The sequence below is a fragment of the Stenella coeruleoalba genome (genome assembly GCF_951394435.1).
Source record: "Stenella coeruleoalba genome assembly, chromosome: 13".
Taxonomy (NCBI): Eukaryota; Metazoa; Chordata; class Mammalia; order Artiodactyla; family Delphinidae; genus Stenella; species Stenella coeruleoalba.
In genome coordinates this window covers 66,467,656-66,493,871 of record NC_137159.1, presented here as the reverse complement: position 1 = coordinate 66,493,871, position 26,216 = coordinate 66,467,656, and the positions used below count along the sequence as shown (strand labels likewise).

At 41.0% G+C, this 26,216-nt stretch overlaps 2 protein-coding genes across 2 annotated transcripts in view; both read left to right on the top strand.

Annotated features, from left to right (window-relative positions):
• Positions 1-4,331: 4,331 nt before the first annotated feature.
• On the top strand, positions 4,332-20,482 carry YPEL5 (yippee like 5). The gene is made up of 3 exons (XM_079940089.1): positions 4,332-4,480; positions 16,225-16,389; positions 17,832-20,482. Exons 2-3 carry the CDS (start codon positions 16,249-16,251, stop codon positions 18,054-18,056), a joined length of 366 nt encoding a protein of 121 aa, XP_079796215.1. The 5' UTR covers positions 4,332-4,480; positions 16,225-16,248; the 3' UTR covers positions 18,057-20,482.
• Positions 20,483-23,574: 3,092 nt separating this feature from the next.
• The window catches only part of LBH (LBH regulator of WNT signaling pathway), an 82,866-nt gene continuing 80,224 nt past the window's right edge, over positions 23,575-26,216 (top strand). Inside the window, exon 1 of the mRNA XM_079940090.1 lies at positions 23,575-24,469. The gene's annotated coding sequence lies outside the window, so the exon portion shown is untranslated. The remainder of the gene's footprint in view (positions 24,470-26,216) is intronic.

The window sequence follows — 26,216 nt, the reverse complement described above, 5'->3', positions numbered from 1 at the left end:
TATTTTGTTTAAATTACCCAGAGTTCTCATAAGTTTAGGTTAAAGTGAAAACCATACAGTCCTAGGCTAGTATGTCAACTCTACGCTACACAGCATTCAGGATCCAGGTTCCTTTCCCTAGGATGGAATCCTGGTCCTTGTGGTCCAGGCAACTTTGCAGGAAGCAGGATGGCGGGGGCGGGGTGGGCAGCAAATGCATGTCATGTCAATATAAAGCAAGGGAAAAGATAAAGGGGTTATTGTAAGAAGTTACATGGGTCTAAACTATAGTGTTAGGTGTGAGGACAGGTCACTTGTATGTAGAGTCCAAAGAATACTTGCAGCAATTGACGAAGTCATGGGGGATTGGGGGATTGGGGTCCATTAACAGACACGAGAAGGGAGTGACAATCCTAGGCCTAAGGAAATTGTTGTTTGTCTCTGCTGTTGAGAGAGGAAATGTGGGTTCTGTTTAGAACAAACTGAGCTTCAAGATTCAGAGTTTTATCCAGGTATAGGTGTCCATCAGACCCTGGAAAAGAAGAAAGGTTGTTTTTCATCCAACACAGGAGAAAGTGCCAAGAAAATAGGTGATGTAGGAAAAAACATCAAGTAGAGAAACTTTGAAGTAGCTCATTTCCAACAGTCTTCATCTGACTTTAAATTATGAGACATGAGTATCTGCAGAGTGAGACAGGTGGGTGGAGGCCCACATGTTTCAAGTTTGGGAAGCAAGGAGGTTTCATAGGCCATGGGAAGTGTGGGGAGGCTCATAGCTAATTGCTCATGAAGCACACACTTGAAAGGTGGTCTTACCTCTAAAGCAGCAGCGCCAGTGTGAGTCCTTTAAAGCAAGAGAAGGCACACAGAGGAGGGGTCCAAGGAAACAGCAACAGAAGGGCATTCTGAAAGCCTGACCCAGGGTTTGTAGTTATATTGAATCACCCATCTGGGGGGATATCAGACAGTTTAGGCCAGAAAGTATAATCAGCAACCAGGATAAAACACCATGGTATGTTGGTGTATGTTGGTATATTCCTGTTTCTTATTTTATGGACTTGAAGAATGTCAGAGTTAGCATATGTCAAGTGATGAAGGAACTTTTATTCAAGAAATGTAAATCTGGTTTAATGTTGGAGATGGGTTATTGTAATACATCACATAAAGGAATAAAGGGGGAAATGTTTATCTCAAAAGACACTAAAAAGGTATTTGATAAAATTGCATACCCATTTTAAAAAAAGAAACCTTACAAACTATCGATAACTTCTAGGAATTTGTTTGACAGAAATATTCACACATGTACTCAAAGATATATGTACAAGGATATTTAAACAGAAATAAAAGGCAAAATGACTAGAAAGACGTAGGCAAAATTATGATCATTTGCAGGCAGAGGAATTTTCTATCCAGAAAATTCAGGAAAGTAAACTATAAAATCGTTATCTTTCCTACAAAATAACAACCAACCAGTTAGAGTTATATGATAGGAGAAGTTTCTATTCACAGTAACCCCCTCTATTAGTTTGCTAGGGCTGCCACAATGAAATACCACAGACTGTGTGGCTTAAGTAACAGAAACTGATTTCTCACAGTTCTGGAGGCTGGAATTCCAAGATCAAACAGTCAGCAGGTTTGGTTTCTAGCGAGGCCTCTCTCCTTGGTTTGCAGGTGGCCATCTTCTCTCTGTGCACACACATCCCTTGTATATCCCAGTCTCCTCTTTTTACAAGGATGCCAGTCAGATTGTTCTAGGGCTCAACCCTAAGAACCTCATTTCAATTTAATCACCTCTTTAAAAGCCTTATCTCAATATACAGCCACATTCTGAGGTACTGGGACTTAGGACTGCAACATACGAATCAAGGGGGCATAACTCAGTCCATAATATCCCCAGAAAATATACAATACCTAAATATAACTCTAAGAAGATAGAAGCAACCTAAAGGAAGACAGATATATCATGACATTTCACTGGAAGACATAAAAGAACACTTGAATAAATGGAGAAACATACCATATTCTTGGTGGGAAAGTTTCAATATTATAAAGTGCAAATTTATTCCAAATTAAATTAATACGTATAGCACAAATCAAACAAGATAAAATATCAAATCTCTCAAACTTTCTTTTTATTTCTCTTCCATATTTGTTATCTTCAACAGTAAATTCTTTATTTCTAATGGGCATGCCACCATCATCCCAGACCCATCAGCTTTCACCCCAAATCAACTTTCTCAACCACCCTATACCTAGCAATAGGAAGTCATCACCCTACCAATCACCTAGGATAAAACCTCTGGTTTATCTTTGAAAATTCTCTCTTCTTAGCCCACCTACATACAATCAGTCAGTTCTGTATAGCCATTCTTGTTAATGTTAAACCTACCCCTTCCATTCCATTCCTATCTGCCCACCTTTCCTCATATGTGGATCCTAACTCTGCACAACACCAACACCTAGATTTATCTTTCTAAAATATGGTTTTAATCATTCTTTTACAAGTTTACAAATGTTGTATTCAATACCTCTATTGGGTGATCTTGGACAAGTTAGTTAATCAATATGCCTCTGTTTATTTAGCTGTAAAATGGGAATGATAGCAGTACTTACCTCACTGGGTTATTATGAAAAGTGAGTTAATAATTTTAAAGCACTTGGAACAGTAAGTGCTTTATATGTATTTGTTAAATGAATAAATATCTTTCCCATTGTTTTTTGCTGGTACTTAAAGTGTTCACTTTGAGAAAAACTCATTCCTTGGGGTTTAGGCATTGTATGCCCTTTTCAAACGATTATATTCAGAAATATTTGACCAATATTTTATCAACGAATACAAGTTTCTAAAAAATATATTTTTAATAGCAAAAGATTGAAGGCAACCTCATGTCTGTTAGTAGAAAAAGTAATGCTTAATAAAAGATGAAGTCCTATTATAAAAAACTATGGAGACAAAGGTAAATTTGTAGATAAAAGATATATTTGACATGGAAGGATGGCCATAACATATTGAGTGAAAAAAGCAAATTGAGGAATAAGAGATGCACGTTCCTTTCAGGAAGAATAGGAAAAAACACATGAAGCTGTAAGCAGAGGACAGTCTCTGTTATGAAATGAGACTGTATGACCTTCCTACAATGAACATGTATTGATTTTGTAATTAAAACTAAGTAAAAACAAATGAATAATGAGAAAAAAAACTTTTAAAAAGTTTTAAATTTCCTCATCTCTTGGAAAACTCGCTTATCAAAAGATAATCCAGGTTTTTATCTGCCCTGAATGAAAATACTGGTGAGTTTGGGGTTGGTGAGGAGTCAAATGCTACGATTTGCTCCGAAACCTCTATCCCACCAAAGACAGCTTTAAGCACCTTGCAGGTTAGTCTCAAATGTTAGTCTTTATTTTTTACCTGAGAAAGAGGCATCGTCAAACATTTCTACTTTATCGTCAAACATTTCTACTTTATCCATTAATCCAAAGACCATTAATGTAATAACCTGGGAAATTCTAATTTAATGAGACGCAAAATCTTCCATTTTAAGCGTTGATGAGGATTAAGGGAATAGCTACCCTTTTCAACAAACAAATCTCAGACTCTCTGAGGCAAAAAAATCTTCATGTAGAAGACTCTGAATTTTCTCATCTTTTTGATAAACACTTCCACTACCAAGAAAGAACTCAGGCAGTTGTAAATAAAGTTCGGCCACACCTGAAAAATGCTTGCTCCAGTTGTTCCTATATGCCCAGACTCAAAGGGTTTGGGGTTTGTAAATAAAAGGTGGCCTACTGTAAGGAGGGGCAAGAGTAAACAATCTCAAAGAAATTAATTACACGGTGCATTTAAACTATCCAGGCACCTGCTTTACCTAGAAAAACTGCCTGTTGTTTTCATCACTGGGCCTCAGGAAACTAGGCCCTAGCCACCACCTGGTGACGCTGATAACGCGCAATGTCTCTCAGCTGCAGCAATTAGAAAGGCCGGGCAGTCTCCTTTAAGAAGCTGACTCACGTGGACGCTGTGTTGTGTGCTCTCAGCTGGGAAGGGGGTGGATCTCAGGTCTCTCCACATTGGCTGCGTCTGGAGAGGGGGCAGAGTTAGCCTCTTTGATTGGCTGTCCGAGTCCCGGGCGTTGGGTCAGGGGCGGGGCGAGCTGCAGGGAGATTGCCCTGGGTCTGCGGCTTCTGGGAGGGGCGGGCCGCGACGCAAAGGGGAGCGGGGGTGGGGGAGGGTGAGCCAGAGAAGGGGCGGGGCCCAGCGGAAAGGGCTGGGTGCCGGGGAGAGGGCGGGGTCTAGAAATGATGGGCGTTCTGGGCCAACCGGGAGAGCCGACTGTTCGAGGGGCGGGGCTACGCCGGGTGATTGACGCTGAGGCCCAACCAGGGAGAGGCGGGGCCAAGGCCAGGGCCTGACTAAACCTGGAGACTCCGCTGGCTGAGGGGGCTTCGTTTCAGCTGAGGACCGAAGAGCCGCTGGCGGCCGTGGATCTTACAGCCGCTCGGGGTGAGTGCGGCGGTCGGGGGCTGGATTCGGGGCCTGAGGGGGGCTGAGGCGCCCCTCTGGGTCAGCGGCTTCGAAACACTCGGGATCGGCCCGGGGCGGGAGGCCCAGGCAGGAAGTGCCTTTTCCTCCCCGCGCTCCCTCCGGGGTCCCAGCGCGGCCGACCCCCGCCCCTCTGGGCGGGCTCCGGTGCCGGGGCTGCGGGCTGACGAGCTGGCCTGTTTCCTCTTTGTGAGGCCCAGGCGCGGCGGCCGCCGTCAGCCCGCCCCCGCCGCGCAACCGGGGCAACCGGCGCAACCGCAACGGACGCGACCTCCATCTCGGCGCCCGCGCCCTCCCGCCCCAGCGCAGCCTCTAAGGCCCTGCACGTCGCGGCCGGGGCTTCCGGCGCCCCTCCGCGGGCAGTTTGGCCAGCAACCCCGTCGCCTGGGCTGCCCCGCCCCCACGGGCCGCGTCCCCGCCGCAGTGTCGGGGGCGCGCCCCGGACTCCGCGCCGCCGCGGTCTCCGCCGGGGCCTGCGCCCACGGCCCCGAGGTGAAGTCCGAACTCGACTCCGAGATGTGCGGCGTTAATAACGCCACGGCGTGGCCTGTCCTTCAAAGGGGCCACATCCCCTTTCGGTTGGCACTGGCCATGAGCGGGGGTCGGCGTTGGCTTTTGTTTGCTGCCCCCCAAAGGCTGGATGCCCGCCACCCTGCCTTCTTGCACCCCAGGAGATCCCCGGGCCGAGGGAGGGGTACGCTTGACGGAGGGCGTGGCGCAACTGCTGGGCGGCCGTCGGGCGGCCGGGGCCGCGGGGCCGCCCGCTCAGCTGTTTCCGGCCCGTGTTTGTTGTGCCGGAGGAGGCCCGGCCGCGCCGCGCTCGGGCCCCGGCCCCTCCCGATTGGCCCGCGGCGTCACGTGCCCGCAATCAGCTGGGGCTAGCCTGGGCCGCGGGGCGTGGGTGGCTGCGGCGGTGCTCACCGGCGCGGGGTGTCGCGCGGCCGCCTGCTGCCCCACGCGAACAGCATCCTTGCTTTCCTTGTCGGTGGGGCGTATGCGCACCCTGGTCACCCCTTTATTCTGCACTCGTAGGTAGGACAATGAGTATTCCGGACAGCGGGAGTTGGAAAATTGGAATACTACAAAGATCTGTTTAATCCCGACACCGATTAATCTCCCCTTGCGCGGAGAGTCTGGGAAGGTGTACAGCTCATTTATTTTTAAATTTTTTCTGTTTACAGAGCCCTGTTGGTAATCTGAGGATTTTTATTTCAGATCTCCTTGACAGATGGAAAACCTGAAGTAACCTCAGGCTAACCTTGTGTTTTGGGGAAATTAGACTTGCTGCTGAAGTAACTGGGGGCAATAGGGTATTAGCTAATCTTGCACAGTTGCATATGCAGTGTTGCAGCTGTGTTCCAACAAAAGACGAACCAAAATGCATGAAGTGTGTCCAGGGTACATATTTGTGCCAGATGTGAAGCGTCTTGGTGGAATCTTTCCCTAAAAGTTTATTGCATACTCGCGCTATGTTAGGTAAGAAGGAAATTGCAAATAATTTATGATCTTTTCTCTAGAAACGCACAGTTTTTAGTAAAAAGGCATAGTCAAATGAAATTGGGTAACAGTACGCAGTTAAATATTAGTAATTTATGAAATGATGTTGTAGAAGTTCAAAAATGGGGCAGTGAGAAGAGTGAAGCATCCTAGAGTGGATTGATATTAATTAGACCTAGAAAATGAAGAGGCTTTGGGATGCTATTAGGCAAACAGAGGCCTAGGAGGAAAAAAAGAGGCCCAGAGCCTTTATAGATAGTGAGAAGGTAGAGCTTGTGGAATTTGGCACACAAAGTATTTTCCACATATGCCATTATCTTTCTGGCTTTGTACTGGAATACCAGGTAAAATGTCACGCTCCTTGGAAAGAACCAATGTCTGCCTTTATCACATTCTCACCCAGCTCAGTGCCCAATACAGGCTTACTGTTTGGCTTTTTTTGTTTCTTTTTTAAGTTTATTTCTGGCAGCCATCTTATCTATAGGAGAGGGTGTTGATGAAATGTGCTTAAGTAAGTTATTTAACTCTATACAGGGACACTAAATTGGATTTTAACATGTAAAATACATGTTGCTGCTTCTAAAATAATCTGGCTGGATCATTGAGGACCTTTCCCTAGACTTAGTTGCCTTTTCTTTTGCTCTATTTAAGTGGTAGGAAAGAAAAAAAGGTTTAGAAAATTAAAAAGGAAGGGAAATAAGGCCAAAATTAAGTCTAAAAATGAGATTAAATTAGCTACTACCCTCCAAAAAAACAGTCCATGAGACATGAGGCTAATCCTAAATATTAAGATGTGAAGATAGTCCTACCAAGTATAATCCTGCCCAGATTATCACTTTAGGTTTCATAGTGCCTAAATGGCTATATAAACCAATATCAGTTTCTCTGATAATCCTGTGTAGTAATGTCTTGGTGGTGTAGGAACTGAACCTTAGGTGTGACATGAAACTTGCTACTTGACACCTGAATCAGGAAACCAGAGAGTTAAATTGTACTCCAGTCCATCCAATTAGAGGCTTTTTTGACTCATGGTATTGCATCACAGCAAATGAGAGATCTTGAATTTGTCTTGCCAAAAGCTGTTTTGGGGCGATTACCAACTCAGATTGTTTAGCTGACTCACTGAGTTACATGACTAGTCTTATTTTCTGGAGATAACTGAACAATAAGAATTATAGAAACAGTGAACTTGGAAAACATTTAACAACAACAAAGGCATTATTAGCAGGCAAGAACAAAAATATAAAAGTTACTGTCAAATGAAGATCTGAGGGCTTCCCTGGTGGCGCGCAGTGGTTGAGAGTCCACCTGCCGATGCAGGGGACACAGGTTCGTGCCCCGGTCCGGGAAGATCCCACATGCTGCAGAGCGGCTGGGCCCGTGAGTCATGGCTGCTGAGCCTGTGCGTCCAGAGCCTGTGCTCCGCAACGGGAGAGGCCGCAACAGTGAGAGGCCCGCTTACTGCAAAAAAAAAAAAAAAAAAAAAAAAAAATGAAGACCTGATTGCACAACCAGAACATCATTTGAAACAGCAAAGTAAACTGGTCAGGTATTGCAAGAGAACAAGAGGAAAGCATAGCTTTCTTGTGTCACCGAAACCTTGGCTTGGTGAACATTTTGTAAAAAAAAAAAAAAATTGGAAAATTGGTTTTGTGGATCAAACTAAATTTATTATTTTCTCTTGTAGGTTTTCAATAGAACTTCATCACAAATTGGTATGAAATAGTTGATGAGATAACAGTAGAGTTAGATGCTAATTATAGTAATCAGCCCAGCACTGTTAAAAGTCCTTTGAGTTTTGTTCCTTCCCTTTTTGGAGAGGGAAGAGACTGAAAACCAGATATACAAGCTTGCTCCCGCATGTTTCCATTTTAGCCAAACCATTGCAAAACACAGCCTTTCCTGGAAGGGCAGATTCCTTTAACCCTTTCTGCACTAGGCTCCTGCACACTCAGTTCCCTGCAGGAGAGAGTTTTTGTGTCTTGTATTTGCCCACCACCTCCTAGTGCAGTGGAAAAACTCCTCTTACCTGTCCAATGATAGCTAGAGTTGGGTAGAGTGTGTGTTTTGTGGTCTGTGGAAATGCCCTGAGGAAATAATTCTTTTACAAAGGAAAAGTCTATCTGTGGATTGGGTGTTTTCCCACCAGAGGGTTCTTAGAGATGCCTCCCTGGTATTTTTAGGGCTGGGAAGTGTGATTCCTCCTCCTGTGAATTCTACTTGCCAGGGTTGAGTCCCAACTGGATTATTAGTTACAGGGAGGTCAAGTGCCTATTTTAAGACCTAGAATTATGATACTGAGAATTTGAGATGCTTCACAAGGTTTCTAACTTTCCTCCTGCATGTAATTTCTGTCACCTGGTCACTTAGCTTTGCAGTGATTAACAGGAAATGAAGCCAGTTAATATTGTTTGTTTCATATCCTTTCTGAGCCTTGCTTTCTTCATCTGTAATTGGAGGGGGAAGTTCAGGTGGAGAATGTTGAAGAAGATAATCTAATTTTACTAGATTTATCTTTATTTAGCATTTATTGTGTGCCAGGCACTGTTCTCAAAATGTATTATCGCCATTTAATTTTCACAACTCAGAGATGGGTACTGCTGTCACCGTTTTATAGATGAAGAAACTGAGGTGAGGATACCTTACCCAAAGTTTATGCAACTTTTAAGCGGCAGAGCTGAGATTTGAACCCTGAGTTCAAGTATTTGAGCTACATTGTTTAAATCCTAGGGGTGGAGAGAGAAGGAGGCAGCAGCTGGGTATACTATCTATTTTTATAATCTTTGTATTGTTGATCTTCAACATGCTGAATTTACTACAGAAAGTTAAGGACTTTAGTTAGAAAATCCATGAAGAAGAGGGGAGTGGGATTAAATTGATTTTGTTGGATACTCCTGTTGATCCTTAAACCTGAATGCCAATCAAGTTTCCTTTTTTTCTGAGAAAGACTGTCTGCTTTTTAAATGAAAAGCTCTTCTGCTCTCCAAACAATTTTTTCAGCAAGGGTCAGCACACTTTCTGTCAAGGGCCAGATAGTGAATATTGTGAACTTTGCAGCCCATAAGGTTTAAGTAGCAAATACTCAAATTCTGCCATTGTAGTGAGAGAGCAGCTAAGTATAAACAAATGGGTATGGCTCTGTCCCAATAAAACTTTATTTATGGTCACTGAGATTTGAATTTCATGTAATTTTCATGTCACAAAATATTCTTTCAGTGTTTTTTCCCCAACCATTTTAAAGTGTAAAAAGCATTCTTAGCTTTTGGGGCATATGAAAATAGGTGGTGAGCTGAATTTTGTCTGTAGATCTTCGTTTGCTGACCCCTGCTTTTAAAGAATATATTCAGCAATGAACCAGACTAATGAACAGGATATTTGTTAGTGTGTATGTGTGTGTGGTGTGTATAAATCAGTACCAGTGGTGAACAAGTGGAATTTGAAATTAACACAGTACCATTTACATTAGCACGCCCGCCCCCCCCAAAGAAATACTTAGGTACAAATCTAACAATGTGTATACGATCTATATGAGGAAAAATACAAAACTCTGATGAATGAAATCAACAAGAACCAAATGAATGGAGAGAGATTCCGTGTTCATGGATAGGAATACTCAATGTTGTCAAGATGTCATTTCTTCTCAACTTGTTCTGTAAATTCAATGCAGTCTCAGTCAAAATTCGAACAAGTTACTTTGTGAATATTAACAAATTTTTTCTAAAGTTTCTATAAAGAGGCAAAAGACCCAGAATAGCCAACACAGTATTGAAGGAGGAGAATAAAGTCTGAAGACTGACACTACCCAACTTCAAGACTTAATATATATCTACAGTAATCAAGACAGTATGGTATTGGTGAAAGAACAGACAAATAGATCAATGGAATAGAATAGAGAGCCCAGAAATAGGTCCACATAAATGTGGTCAACTGATCTTTAACAGAGGACCAAAGGCAGTACAGTGGAGCAAAGATAACCTTAAATGTGCTGGAACAACTGGACATTCACATGCAAAAAAGTGAATGTAGACACAGACTTTACACCCCCACTCACAAAAATTAACTCAAAAGTGGATCACAGACCTAAATGTAAAATGCAAAACTATAGAACTCTTAGAAGATAATATAGGAGAAAACCTAGATGACCTTGAGAATGGCAATGACTTTTTAAATACAACACCAAAGGCATGACCCATGAAAATAGATAATTGACAAGCTGGACTTCATTACTATGAAAAAGTCTGCTCTGTGGAAGGCAATGTTAAGAGAATGAAAAGACAAGCCACAGACTGAAAGAAATATTTGCAAAAGACATATCTGATAAAGGACTGTTACCCAAAATATACAAAGGACTCTTAAAACTCAACAGTAACAAAACAACCCAATTAAAAACTGGGCCAAGGGCTTCCCTGGTGGCGCAGTGGTTGAGAGTCCGCCTGCCGATGCAGGGGACACGGGTTTGTGCCCCGGTCCGGGAAGATCCCACATGCCGCGGAGCGGCTGGGCCCGTGAGCCATGGCCGCTGAGCCTGCGTGTCTGGAGCCTGTGCTCCGTAACGGGAGAGGCCACAACAGTGAGAGGCCTGTGTACAGCAAAAAAAAAAAAAAAAAAAAAAAAACCTGCGCCAAGGACCTTGACAGATGCTTCACCAAAGAACATACACAGATGGCAAATAGCACATGAAAAGATGCTCCACATCATATGTCATCAGGGAAATGTAAGTTAAAACAGTGGGATGCCACTACACACCTATTAGAATGGCCAAAATCCAGAATACTGACGCCACAAAATGCTGGTGAGGTTGTAGAGCTCATTCATTCCTAGTGGGAATGCAAAATGGTACAGCCACTTTGGAAGACAGTGTGGTGGTTTCTTAAAAAACTAAACATACCATATAATCCAGCAGTGACACTCTTCGACGTTTACCCAATGGAAAACTTATATCCACACAAAAACCTGCATGGGGATATATATAGCAGCTTTAGTCATAATTGTCAAAACTTTGAAGCAACCATAGTGTCCTTCAGTAGGTGAATGGATAAATACACTGGTACATCCAGACAGTTGAATAGTATTCAACACTGAAAAGAAATGAGCCATGAAGCCATGGAAAGACTTGGAGGAACCTTAAGTACATATTGGTAAGAAAAAGAAGCCAATCTGGAAAGACTATATACTGTATGATTCCAACTGTATGACATTCTGGAAGAGGAAGAACTATGGAGAGAGTAAGAAGATCAGGGGTTGGTGGTAGAGGGAGGGAAGAATAGAGCCCAGAGAATTTTTAAAACAGTGATAACATAATGATGGATATATGTCATTATACATTTGTTTAAACCCATAAGATGTACAACACTGAGAGTGATCCCTAAAAAACTATGGACTTTGGGTGGTTATGATGTGTCATTATAGGTTCATTAGTTGTCACAAATGTACCACTCTGGTGAAGGATGTTGATAATGAGGGAGGGTATGCATTTGTTGGGGCAGGGAGCATGTGGAAAATCTCTGCCTTATTTTGCTGCTGTGGACTTAAAACTGCTCTAAAAAACTAAATCAAAAAACCTTTTTTTAGAAAATTGTTTTATTGACCTGGAAATTATATAGTCCATAATGTATTAATTTTTAAAATAATACATTCCTGGAGACTGTCTTTCATGGATTTCTGAAAGAGAAAAACTATTTTTTCTCTTAGATTCTATAAATCCTATAAATTTAAAAAACTGTAAAAAGGTAAAGGTCTTAATCTATTGCTTCACTGGAGTCTCCTATTAAAATAGAAATTGAAAATTCTAGGTAGCTAAATTCTATTTATTGAAGAGGGAGGAAATTGAAATCAATTACTAAAATATCAACATATCATGTGTGAATTTCACTTATATTTTCAACCTGACACCTTACTGTTTCCAGTAATTTCAAATGAACTGATGTTAGGCTTCCAGTTAAACACTCAAATTTGATAATTTTCTTACTTCCACCTTTTAAGGTTTCAATAACCTACAGCAAGGAAAATCTAGTACCCAAGAGACCTTATTTATTAAATTATTTGGGGAATGGCACTTATAAAAATTAAAATTATTAGATTCTTTTTTGCTTGAAATGCTAAAAAGGAAGAGAGCGTCTTAAAGCTTTAATTAATGATGAGTTTGGGGCTAATTTTGGTTATAAACTTGAACTTCAACACTGATACCATAACACACATTTTATTACTTAGGGACACAGTAAGTGCCCCCACAATCAATACAGAGAACATTAGTCATCTGTGAAAGCAATTCATTCTTAAGATATTTTAGAGATATGTGACTGAAGATATTTGGTACTCTTCTAAATCCAAGCAAGGTGATTAGCATATCTGGGAAATAATTTAGATGTAAAAACAGTCAGAAGGTAGATCATTGGTTGCCTGTGGCTGGAGATTGACTGAAGAAGGGTTTGTGGGGATTTGGGGGAGGTGATGGAAATATTCTAAAGCTAAAGGGTTTGTGGTGATGGTAGCACAACTTTGTAAATTTACTAAAAGTCATTCATTTGTACACTTACAATGGCCAAATTTTATGTTATGTAAATTATTCCTTTAAGAAAATTGTTTTTAAAGAATCAGCTATATTCTATCCTGTCAGATAAAAAGTTTCAAAGTTTGTAGAGGAGTGGTCTGTATAAGCTCTTAGAAAGGGGTGGCTGAAGTCCATGTCTTTTGTAAGTAAGGCTGAAGTACCTTTTGTAGCACTATCTAATTTAGCATAAATGTAGTGGCACCTGTGAATGTATATTGCATTTACTAATGCACACTCCCTGACCACAAGAGGTTTATCTAGAAGTGATGAGAATTTGAACTAAGACATTGATGAGGGAGGGGGAGGAAAGACCTCGAAAAGCGATCGCGGAGGTATTGTCAATTTTGCAGTTTCTTAAAGAAGTTGCCAGGGTTTCTAGTTTAGGAGAGTGATTGGAGTTGCCATCAACAAAGTTAGGGAATATAGCAGGTTCAGCATGGAGACAGGAGGGGTGCATGATAAATCTGAGGGAGAAGGACTGAATCTGGCTGTCTCTTCTGGTCACTAGAGAGTAAGTGGGGTGAAAAGAACTGGAGCAGAATTTAGTTCACATCCCAGTTTGGATGGTTTCATAAAGTCACAGTCTTTATTTCTTCCTCTACAAAATTAGGATAATATCTACTTTAGAAATTGTCAAGATTAAATGTGATATGTAAAGTACCAAATGCAGTGTCCCATATTATTAAGTCTAAGACAGAGTTCAATATATTGTCCAGGTCCAGAGAAACCTGATTCAGGTGTTATGTGTTAGCTTTTTAATAACCTTCGCCCTTCTGTAAGGAAGTGGCAGTCTGCTTGACGTCAGTCCTCCCGAATGTGCACAGGGGAAGTGAGCACTAGGTTGCACTCCTAGCCCAGCGAAGCTAAAGCCTAACACCTGGGACCCAATGGCCTGCGAAGGTTTTTCTATGTCCCAGAGACCTTCAACAGCAAGTGGTGTTTTGCTTGCTTCTGCTGGATTCCATGGCATTCAGGCTTCTCTCTTTTGGCAAATTAGAACTACATTTTACAGTTTTATAAACATATATAGAACTCTCCAAATAGCAACTGCAACTGGGAATAGTGATTCTGTACAGATATTTTTAGTCTTGGTAATGAATCATGTAACTGAATCCAGTAAAAAATAGCTGGGTAAAAGTTAAAAATAGTCTGAATTTGAAGCAGGGAAGAGAAGGCATGTTAAATCTATTTACCCCATTTAGAAATAGTTTGCATGTATCCAGTAGCAAGCAGATGGCCACAGCTATGTTGTAATACTGAACCAAAGATAGAGATGTAGGTAGAAGGTATCAGGAGAGTTCATTTTGAAGTTCTGAACATTTTCCTCAATAGTATTGTATCTGTCACAGTCAATTCAAAAATATATAGTTATTCTTGCATTATGGTTGAAATAACTTACAAGATGAATATTGTATTTAAAAGTTTGAAGGAAAATTGGCTTGAAAGTAACAGTTCCCAGAAGCCCAAGCTGGAGGCTAAATTACTGCACAAATACTAGTTTTCAGAGAAATATAGATTCTGAGGACTATGTCTTCAGAGGTGAGACTATAAAACCCTGCTGTTGATTCCTTTCTCTAAATGACCAGTATTAAGAAAGATGACCAAAATCAACTACTCACAGGGTTGTTGAATGCTTAATTTATATCAAGAGTCATAAACTCAAATGTCTTAACAGGTGAAGTAATTTTGTGGCACAGAATGGACACAAAGCAAATGAAATGGCCTAGCTTGGGGAGTCGCAGCCACCACTCACCTCTAGCCAGTTGTTGCCCTATGAGAATATATGCCCTGTGTTGCCAGCTCTCCCCATTGTTTTTTGTTTTTTTTAAAGGCCCAATACAGGCTCTTAATGAAATCTCTCAAATTTTAAGTGATTCTCAGCGGTTTTTTATTAAAAGTAAAAAACTGTGCTCCAGATTAAACATGTCCACTTGTGTTTTGTGAGGGAAGGGTTGTTTTGTTCACTGCTGTATGCCTCTGCCACCAAATGAATTCAGCCAGCAGGCCTCAGATTTGCAGCCTTTGACCTTTGCATAACAAATAATGTGTTCTTAGGCATCTGGGAAAAGTAATGCTATCCTAGAGACTGAAACAATAGACAGCAAGTCTTACCTTCTGTTGTCGTTTTGCAGAAATACAATCAGAAAGCTAAATGTCATTTCATAAGTCTTGTGTTTTTACCCAGGGTTTACTCATTGACACTTTTGTTAGTGCACTGGCTTTCCTTTTACAAGCTATACATTGTAATTATAGTCACTATTTGTTTTTCATTCTTTATTAAACTCCCATATCATAATGTGTAATGGGAGTCATAATTATCTTTGTGATAATGACATTTCTGATGACATTAGAACTGCCTAATGGCTGAGGAAGTTGACAGATGTTAGAAGGAATGGAATTTTTAATTTGTAATGGAATTTCCCCAAGTTTAAGATGACAGTGGATTACACATGGCTTCTAGATTTTTCTTTTCCATAGTGGTAGCTGTGTTAGCTCTGCGTGCCATTTTAAAGACATATAATGTTAAATATTTAAAACATAGGAGCTGATCACTACACGCAGGAATAAATGCTTTTTAAAATGAAAAGCTATAGTGTATTCTTGACTATGTCTAGATCTTAAAAATACTGTTTTAGGCGATTAATTGCAGTGAATTTAAGGAGTTGCATATATTAACTCTCCTAAGTTTTAAAATATTGGAGTGTGATTATCCTTGTTTCAGAAGTTGGATTCAGAGATTTTTTGCAATGTTTCAGAACTTCTGTGATTTGTTGAATTGGAAGGATTTCTTAAAAATAGTAAGCTATATAACGACGGCTCATCTTTCCCTTCTTCTCTGTTCTTGTTTTACTAGCCTTATGCCAGCCTAGACCATCTTGTGTGTCCTCTTCTTGTGTTAGAGTAATGGAAAAATTTTGGCTTTGACTTGGGTGAGCCGTATTCCCGTCACGATTTTCTGTACTTGAAACTGTGTAACCTTTGACCAGTTAGTAACCTTGGGTAATCTTTGAAATGGGGGCGATAACTTCACAGAGTTGTCGTGATGATTTTGAAATAAGTAAAGCATCCTAGTACAGTGCTCCACAGACTCAAACTTAACTACTGTTAGTGCCATCACCCCTTCGTGGTTGTTGACGCACCTGATGACCAGAGAGCCAGGCCCCCCATGCTCTCGAACCAGACTACCCTCTTGTTTTCTGATCGCCCCTTTTTCTACTCTTATCTGATCATCCCACTCTCATCCCACAAGTCTTTTCTCAAATTACACATACTCAGAATGTATACTTAACCCTGTGCTAAACCTCTTTTCTCACCTCTCTGCTTGTACTTCTCATCATTCAGTTTGATATTCCACTGTCTTCCTGTTTTTTTCATACCCATCAAAAGAGAAGTGATACCATTCTTTGGCCTTCCTAAGCATGTTTACTTCCTTGACTTACTGCTTCTAAAATGTTCTTAGTTTGGGTATGCCTATTTGTTTCCTCAGTGTGTGAACTTTGGATCCTTTTGTTCAGAGTCAGCTATTTCACGTATTAAGTACTATAAAGAGATCACATATGTGTATATAAATGGTTCTCTATGACACCACCAAGTAGGTACTAACAAATTTTTTCAAAAAATCATAATGTGTTTCTTGTCCTTTTCCATTTGCTCCTAGGTTTTTAGAACTTCAGCTATAAAAATGGGCAGGATTTTCCTTGATCATATTGGTGGTACCCGTCTGTTTTCCTGTGCAAACTGCGATACGATCCTGACCAACCGCTCAGAACTCATCTCCACTCGATTCACAGGCGCCACTGGCAGAGCATTTCTTTTTAACAAGGTTGGTGGGGAAAACCAGTTTCATTTCCTAAGTGGGTTCAGTGGATATATTTGATAGCAGTACCAGAATACCCCTCAGAGCATGGAGATGCCAGGAAGAGTCAGAATGAGAGCTGTGCTCTATAGAACTGATTGTTGAGAGTTTAAAGATTGTATTATAATAAGAAGGGTGGTCTCCGTTGCTTCAGAAGACATTCAGTGTAAGAATTTGGTAGTTACTTCACAGACTATTGAAGGGGCCAAGATACCCCCATATCACGGATTTATCCTTATAGAGAGGTAGCTGCATTAAGCTGTCATAGTTTGACAGTGCAAGTGAATAAGGATCATCTAACCAACTTCCCTTGCTTTAACTTATGCCTACCAGTCATCCTTCTGATTATGATTTGGCTAAGAGGTTTGCTAACAGGAAGAGCGCTTCCTGACTTACACATTAGTGTATAGTCTGCCTCCTTCTCTAATTTCTGGCTGGCTTTGAAATTGGTTGATGTGATTCTGCCTCCTGGAATCTAATGTGTACCAGCAAACTTGAATTTCCAAATACTTTACGCTAAGGAACAGAACTAGTCCAAGGTCCTGTTCTTAGAAGTTCAACTTAAACCTCTCCAGTGGACACTCCCCTGTTCCACTTAGAAATAAGTTTTTTCTCTCAAAGAATTGATAGCGTATATACCCCTTGCTCTTCATTTCGGTATAGAGCAGGGGTTGGCACACCATGGCAGGCCAGCTGCCTGTTTTTGTAAGTACAGTTTAATGAAGCACAACCATATTTATTCTTCTATGTGTTATCTATGGTTGCTTTTGTGCTACAGCAGCAGAGCTAAATAGCTATAACAAAAACCATATAGCCGTCAAAGCCAAAAATATTTACTATCTGGTTCTTTACAGAAAAGTAAAGTGTGGAAGATTATTGGTTGTTAAGAATCATTGGAAATTCTTCACAGATTCTCTGAACCCACTTGAAAACTATGTATTGCAATCTACCCCAGTCTCTTTATAGATAAAATGTAATTTCAGAAACAAATCTGCCAAATTTCTTTTTATGGGGTACCTGTTGCGTACTAGGTTCTTTTGCATTGGTAGCCATAGTTGTACTCATCATCGAGTGGTGAATTATAACAGTTGGACCCAGACCTACGTTTTATGACTCCAAGTTAAGGACTCTTCACTATAACACAGAAGTGTAACTAACGTGTATAATAGTGTGACTTAGACTAATACAATAATGCATGGTTACATTAGATGTCCAGTTGAGTACAGATGCTTACCTGTCCCAGCAGTTTGTAAAAATAGCTCTTGGGAAATGTATTGTAGGTTTGACTAAAGTAACAACTGCTATTCGTTTTTCTGAAGTTGCTGTTCTTGCACCAACAAAAATATTGTGTACCATTTTTGGCAGATAACTTACATGGCTTTGCAATTTTGTTTTCACATGTTTCTTAGGTAGTTAACCTGCAGTACAGTGAAGTTCAAGACCGGGTCATGCTCACTGGCCGCCACATGGTTCGAGATGTGAGCTGCAAAAACTGCAATAGCAAACTGGGATGGATCTATGAGTTTGCCACTGAAGACAGCCAGCGTTATAAGGAAGGCCGTGTGATCCTAGAACGTGCGCTAGTTCGAGAAAGTGAGGGCTTTGAGGAGCATGTACCATCTGATAACTCTTGAAGAAAAAGAGATAAATCCATCTTTTTCCCAGGTCTTCTTCACTGAAAACAAAAATCTACTTACATACACTGTCACCTTAGCATCAGAGTCGGATTCATGAACTGTGGAACAAGAGGTTGTGAGAATCTATGATGGAACCTTTCTTTCCTTCTTTCTTTTTTTTTTTTAAATTTTCTATTTTCCATCCAACAGCAGTGTGTAGAGAGAATATTATGCGGATGCCGTTAATTTTTTTCCCCCCTATGTTTACATCTTGAGGCAGAATAGTCTATCTGCAGCTACATGGTGGGCTATGTGAGGAAAAATATCTGGACCATTAGAGTGAAAAAGTGTTTTATGTAAATTTTGAAAGGAAAATGTGTCAAGAGCATGGTTCTTAAATTTATTTGGGCTTCATTTTAAAACTTTTTTTTAAACCCAGTTATTTCACTTGATTTGCTAGCTTCAGAGAAGAGATCCGAATTTGTGACCAGCGCTAAAGGTTCAGTGTTAGTATGGCTTGTGCTGGCCATTGTGCCATATTCTTGTTGGAGATGAACCGTAGCATCAGAGCCCATTCTTCCTTGTCAGTCTTGACCCAAAGATGTCACCATTCCTAGTTACTTGTCACCACATAATTGGTGTTGATTGGAAACTTTTCCTGATATGGGGCAGAACTGCTTGGTTGTCTTTTCCATGTAACTTAAGCATAGTAATATAAATAAAGTAATAGTTGGATGTTTTTGGTCCTGTGTTGCTTTTAAAATCACCTTTTAAAAGAGCAGAGTATTTGTTAAGTAATTTTCATAGTAGTGTTTCTTTTCATCTCTTAAGCTAAATTGTGTATAAGATTCTACTTTGTTTAAATTAAAGCATACTGTTTAAATCCACAGTATTGCATTTAGAAAACAGTTGAACAGAATGTCAGTGTGCATTCATGCAGAAAGCATTTCATCTGCATCTGTTTTAAAAGGAGGGAAGTGAAGCAGCCTATCTAAAACTACTGCTTTGCAAAGTGTTTCAACCTATCCTCCTCAGTTTTGCATTGATTTTGACAAGTCTGTGGAGCCTGATAGTTACATCAAAGGACTAGATCTTCTAGCATTATTTTCTCAGATCTTCCCTCAGAAGTTTAGCTGTTGAAATTGAAATTCTACTTGGCCCCTTCAAATAGAAAGGGATCAAATTTGACTCAGGGGGTTATTTTAGCCCAAAATTTACAACATTATGAAGTATTAAAATGTAAATGTCTCTCTATCCAAACTATTTCTAGATATTCGAGTATTTCTGGTGGAATAAATGGCGTTAAAATTGGCTAAATGAATGAATGGATGTTTGCTCAATTTCTAGGTCTTTGTCTAGAGATGAAATTTGCCTCAAATTAGTTAGCAAAATCTTTCTGTTATTGATACTAGATGTGATTTCTGAGTACAGTTAGGATTAAGTTTCTCTTATTTGCCTTTGGGCTCTTGGTTAGAGGCATAGGCCTCTGATTTGGTAGGTGTATAATATTGCATTTGAGATATGTGGACACAAATTCTTCTCTTTCCTTCACCATGGACTAAATCTTCATGCATTAAGACACAACACTGATTCCCATTCATTTCCATACCAGCCTTTGATTATATGCAGATTCCTAGTAGCATGCCTTACCTATAGCACTATGTGCATTTGCTGTCACAATAAAGTATATTTTGTCTTGCATTGGTGCAAAACTGCTACTTATTTTCCACTATCCTTGTCTAGTAATCATCTTAGTTTTTATCTATGAACACATACATCTTACCTTTGAGTAGCTATAGCTTTTTCAGTTGGCAGTGATAAAGTGACATTCTGGTTTAGGTAACTCTACCTAATTTCCACATGGAGATACTGAATTTACAAATATTAACTTCTCTGAGATGACTTTTGCCTCAGACACTGACACCTATAATTCAGTATATATGAACAAATAAAATGTCATAGCACTAGGTTAACTTTCAGGTGGCTGCACCAGGTACCATAGCAGCAAGTTCCTCTACACCCTTCCTTTTAAAAACTTCATTTGCAAAAAAACAAAAACAAATAGCAATATGGAGGATCCAGTCAGATTGAATTGTTTACAGAAAAGCAAACACACTGTGCACTTGAGATGGGAAACCACTAGTGGGAATGATTTTGCTGTGGGAAGGAAAAGTTAACCAAATACAGGTGAATATACTGTATAATGAGTGGCTTACTGAAATGTGTACAGAGACTGTCCTAAAGTGAATATTCTGAGTTAAATATCTGTTAGTAATTATGTAATGATTTAAGTTACAATTGTGAGTGGCTACTTTGGGATTGGAGGAGAAAAATAGCAATACCATAACTGTTTTCTATTTTCAGTTTTCAATACCTATTCATAAAAGTCATATATGAGGTGTTTAAATGTAGAGTCTGGGCCCTAGCCCAGGCCTAAATCAGTCCACAGGTAATTTTTTTTTTTTTTTTTTTTTTGCGGTACGCGGGCCTCTCACTGTTGTGGCCTCTCCCGTTGCGGAGTACAGGCTCCAGACGCGCAGGCTCAGCAGCCATGGCTCACGGGCCTAGCCGCTCCGCGGCATGTGGGATCTTCCCGGACCGGGGCTTGAACCCGTGACCCCTGCATCGGCAGGCGGACCCTCAACCTCTGCGCCACCAGGGAAGCCCCACAGGTAATTTTTGATCAGGCAGGATTTGGAAACTACCAACTGTACAATATTCAGAGACAGGTTTATGGATTTCATTTTTACAACAGTTAAAAATACCTCACAGTTCAAACAGATCCACTAATTAATTGCATGTCACTTTTTAACACTGGTTTCCCACGAGGAGCCATATAAAACCAAAACTTAATCTAGGAAAGGTGTGAATTGGGAATAGAGCAAGATTAAACTGAAAAACTCCTTTTAAGGTAGCACATTGCAATGATAAGAAGATATCTGTTATAGAAATAAAGCACAACTAAGAGGAGAAATTAGCATGGATACTCATCCTAAATTGGATATGAATTGTATGGCTTCTTTATTTTAAAATATTGGTACTTCCCAAATTGAAACTTTTCTACATTAAGGCAAAAAAATATACATTTCAAAGCACCATTAAGGGTTTTGTGATCCTGGGCATTGCTTTACTTATTTATTTTAATTAATTAATTTATTTTTGGCTGCGTTGCGTCTTCGTTGCTGCACGCGGGCTTTCTCTAGTTGGGACGAGCGGGGGCTGCTCTTCATCGTGGTGCACGGGCTTCTCATTGCGGTGGCTTCTGTTGTGGAGCACGGGCTCTAGGCATGCAGGCTTCAGTAGTTCTGGCACACGGGTTCAGTATTGTGACTCGCAGGCTCTCGAGCGCAGGCTCAGTAGTTGTGGCGCACGGGTTTAGTTGCTCTGCGGCGTGTGGGATCTTCCTGGACCAGGGCTCGAACCCGTGTCCCCAGCATTGGCAGGCGGATTCTTAACCACTGTGCCACCAGGGAAGGCCCATATTTATGTTCTTTAAAATCATCTGCAATTTGACCATTTTGGGAGGCTTGTTAACAGTGAATTATGTCTCCATTCCCTCCCACTATACTGGATTGGTCCCTGAGGTGGAGCCAAGAAATCAGATTTTTTACAAAACTGCAAAGATAACCTATTGCTAAGATGTGAGAATCACTATTCAAAGGGTTGTTCAAACAAAATAATGTATAGTTTTGGTGTGCTACCACCTGGTAAACGCAGGTGTTTATCACAGGAGGCCCACAGGCTTAGAAGTATGACTAAGAAAAAGCAGATTAATTTCCACCTGCTTTTTAAAAACAGTGGCTCTTTTAAACAGTTAAGTACAATAGTCAGATAAACTGATGTTTAAAGAGAGGAGAAGTTTCGGGAAGAGTTTCTAGAAAGATCACTAGACTTTATAAAGACCTGTCTTCAATGCTGTGATTTATCAGCTGCATGACTGGGAAGTATGTGACTTAACCTCTGAACCTTAGTTTTCTCAAGTATGAATTATGAAAACAAGCCCTATCTTAAATGATTCTGGTTAGAATATAGTGAAATATATGGCCTAAAAACCTGTTAAGTATCATGCAAATGTTTGAAATAACTACTGTTTTTTTTCAATAATCCTGAACAACACTTCACAACTTAATTTTGCTCTAAATTAAAGAATGACCAGAATGCTTTCAAAGTTTTATAAATCCTTCCTGGTCTTGATATGTACTGCTAAATCTTTAAGGGAATTAGGGCATGAAATCTGCTGTTTATCAAATGTTACTGTCTTGACCTTTGACCGTAAGAAAGCTTTCATCATCTGCTACAATAGACATTTTACTTTGCTTTCAGAAATTGTCAGAGCTTCTATTTTTGTCCTAACATGGAGCAGAAGGAAGGGAAGGTTAAAAGTTCATTAAATACAACCTCAGTGATAAAGAAAAAAGCATACAAGTTTTCTCCCCAGTCAGACAAATTTACTTTTTGAAAAGAATCCTGCAAGAATTTCCACTAAAATTCCACTAGTTACTTTTCACATCCAATTTTCTTTCTCCCGTGTTTGCCTCAGCCTATTTCACACTACTGCTATAATAGTGTTAGTTCAATTTTTAAAGAACCCTAAAATTATGAGAAACTATTTATATACCAGATCATCTCATTTTAATCCTACTCTGGTAATTTGCCCTAAAGATGAACAAGTCATCTCTCAGCCCTGGATTTCTAGTAAAGTACATAGACAGATTTTGTGTAATAATTTTAAAAACTTGTATCCAGAGCAAAGCCCAGCTTTGAAAAAAGGTATTGACCAGAGGTTTTCAGGGATTGGTGCAGTTTGAGAAACTTCACTGGTGTGCCCCTGAGTCAGGACGTTGGCTTCAGTTGTCCCCCAGAATTTCATTCCTCTTCCACTAACTGTTGGGGTGCCATGGAGTAAGCTGTCAGCATCTGGCACACTACCTTCTCAGCTGACCCGCTCTCTACCTGTAGCCCTCCCAGAAAATACTGGGCAAAGTGGAGGCAATACTACGAAAGCGTGAAATCCGTGAGTATTCTCTGTCCCTGGCTAAGCCACCTCCCTTCCTCCAGCCTCTAAGCCAACTGGAAGGTGCTCATAGACATTTCTGAAACCTGCCAGTATGCCAAAAGGAGTCAGAAGTATTTCCACCCCTTTCCTAAGAAAGTCTTAGGTCCTGTTTCAGAGTGGCCTCCTTAGAAATTGAGTTTCAAAGATGGGGGCAGCGGGGTCTTTTTAAGGACTTGAGTGATAAGGAGTAAAAGAGTCGAGTGGTCCCACTGAAGAAAAAACGTTTGTTAATATAAAATTAGCTGAAACCCATGCTACCAGAAAAGCACCAGTAGGTGGCAGGAGTATGCAGGATATTCAGTTCTTAAGTGCCAGTCTGGCCTGCCTTGGAAAAGAGTTAATATCTGGGGCAGTCTGTTACTGTTGTTAATGGTCAGCTAACCTGAAGCGAGAGGCGATTTCACCCCACTGGAGTAGAATTGCAGGGGGTCAGATGAAATCGTCCGTGAGAAAATGCCCTAGAAACTATGAATTACTATACAAGTAATAGTACTATTTCCAGATTTTTATGGTAAGTGATTTTTTTCCGCCATGTTTGTTTTAGTATCTAAAGCTTTAGCTTGCACAACTTCAAAATTTTTTTTCAACAACTATTTTTTGATATTGTCTTTTGACAATGACAGCCTGAGGTCACAGGAACATCACAGTGTGACTTTGAAGTTAGTTAACCTCTTGAAGCCTCATTTCCTCAACTTTAAAAAAATATGGAAACTAATTTCTAGAGAACATGTGTGAAAACTATAAGCCCTACAGTATTCTAAAAACAAAACATTTCTATAAATTGAGTGAGGTTCAATGAGTTATTTAATTAGCTTAGGCTCCAGTTGCTAGAAAGTATTTGCTCGTTCATTTATCCATATTCAGCAATATCTGAGTGCCTATTACGTGTGTCAGGCAATATGCTAGTCATTAGTCAGCAACACCTGGCACCTACTTCCCAGCAGCCTTATGAAGGATGTTTGCAAAGCCCAGTACAAATCCTCAAAGCCACTGTATCAATACTGACTGTATTCCTGCTACAGGAAATGAAGACATTCAACATAGGGGTACACAAGCTCATAAAGCAGAATAAAAGGCCTTTGTTTTTCCAGCAATTAAGTTCTAAGTTTGAAAAGAGGAAACCTACCAGTTTAAATGGAAATAACAGAAATCATCTTTCCATGTGCAATGGACTCTGAAATTGGATTAACCTTACATTCTAAAATGAGCTTCCTCTGTCTCCCTTCCAGAAGCAAATGTAAATCAGCATTTTCAGGGCACATGGAGAAAAGAAGGAACACCAGCTCACCTCCAACAGACATGCCAAGTAGAGGACTTCCGTAACAGTGAAAGGCAGGGGCCAAGGCTCAGAGCCTTTGCACAAGAAACGGCCCAGGTAAAGTGTTCTTTAAGTTGGATTGGGGGAGAAGAAAGGCGAAGGTGAAAGAATTGTAAACTTGTAGATTTAGGCATTGTCGGATTAGTGATCTCAAACTCAGATGCCTTTGGATGCCAGACAGTTCATTAAAATAAGGAAAGTGGGCCTGGTGTAAGACTACTGAAAGGGGTGGTTATAGAGTGAAGAGGGGGAGCATATACCAATTAAAGACAGACGCTTGGTTTAAGTCAAATAAACAAAACAGCTTATTCTTTACACCTTAGGGGCTCCTGCTTACATCCCTCACCTAGTCCAACCTCTCATTTTAAACATTTGGAAACTAAGACCAGGAGAGGTGAAGTGACTAAGGCATGTTCTCTGTAAGTAGCAGAGAGAAGACTGTTTTAGGTGAGGCATTTCAACACAACCACAGAGTATGCTAGAGGTCAGATGCGTTATTCATATTTCAGAGGAGACTTTGGAGGCAGACTGCCTAAGAGCATGGACTCCGTGGCCAGAGGGCCTGTGCCTGAGTCTCAGCTGTAACACTTAAGAACTGTGTGCCCTCGAGCAAGTTTCTTAACCTTTCTGTGCCTTGGCTTCCTTGTCTCTAAAATGGGGATAATAATTGTACTAACTCCATAGGGCTGTGGTGAGGATAAAATGCATCAATATGTGGAAAGTACTTAGACCTGTGACTGGCCCATAGGTATTAGCAATTCCGTTTCCAGATGAGGAAACACATACTTAGAGGTCAAGGTCACACAGCTTTACTAGAGGTCAAAAATCTGTATAGGCGCGCACACACACACACACACACACACACACACACACACACACACACCACACACACAGCTGGCATGGAACTCCCTCTCAAACATACTGACTTCAAAGCCTGACCTCCTGAGCCTCACATCTGCAGTGACCAATAAGAAGGAAAGGGGGGGCCAGAGCAGAGGCCGGAGCTCTGTGGCTGGTTCGATTGTTCTACTTTTTAGGAGTAATGTAGGTTTCCAGAAAAGCAAGCACAGGGATGAGGCAGTTACATCAGTGTTTCTCAAACTTCATCATGTATTAGAACTAACTGCAGGGTGTGTGAAAACACAGAGTGCTGGCATCTTGCACAGGGTTTCTGAGTCAGCAGGTCTGGGATGGGGCCCAAGAATTTGCATTTCTAACAAGTTCCCAGGCAGTGCTGAGGCTGATGGTCCAAGGACCATACTGTGAAAAACACTGTTGAATTTCTTCTGATCCTCAGTGTCATCTCATGAGCTTGGCATTTTCTCCATTTTATAGTGGAGAAAACCAAGATCAGAGAACATGGCTGACTCACCCAATATCATACCGCTGGAGCTGGGTCTTGAATCAAGTTGGTCTGACACCGAAGCCTATGTTTTCTCTACCTCACCATGTGACATGAGGTGTGGGCAGTTATTCTCTGCCAGGCACAGAGCTACGGGCCAGAGGCATAAGGAAGGTTAGGGCTCTGTCGTGGGCTGGAGTGTGCAGGTGGAGAAGATGTGAGGGAGAGTTCCCTGGAGAAGTTCACCAAGTGCCCTACCTGCCCTGCCACTGACACTGCCTTCATTAGCTCTCCAGTTCGTGCTCCCTGTAAGGCCCCATCAGCCTCCACAAGCTCACTGCCCGCAAAGCTTCAGTCACCTTAAGTTCTTGTCCACCCCCAAAAGTGACATGCTTTCTCCAGCTTGCTGTGCTGTGTTCAGGTTTCCATCCGACTGGGATGCCTACCCCCTTCTTGTCCTGG

Bases quoted from the DNA above. Each gene is read 5' to 3' on its own strand.
- YPEL5 (XM_079940089.1), top strand. From the start codon at position 16,249: ATGGGCAGGATTTTCCTTGATCATATTGGTGGTACCCGTCTGTTTTCC. The intron at 16,390-17,831 runs GTTGGTGGGGAA...CATGTTTCTTAG, and splicing joins GAGCATTTCTTTTTAACAAG to GTAGTTAACCTGCAGTACAG.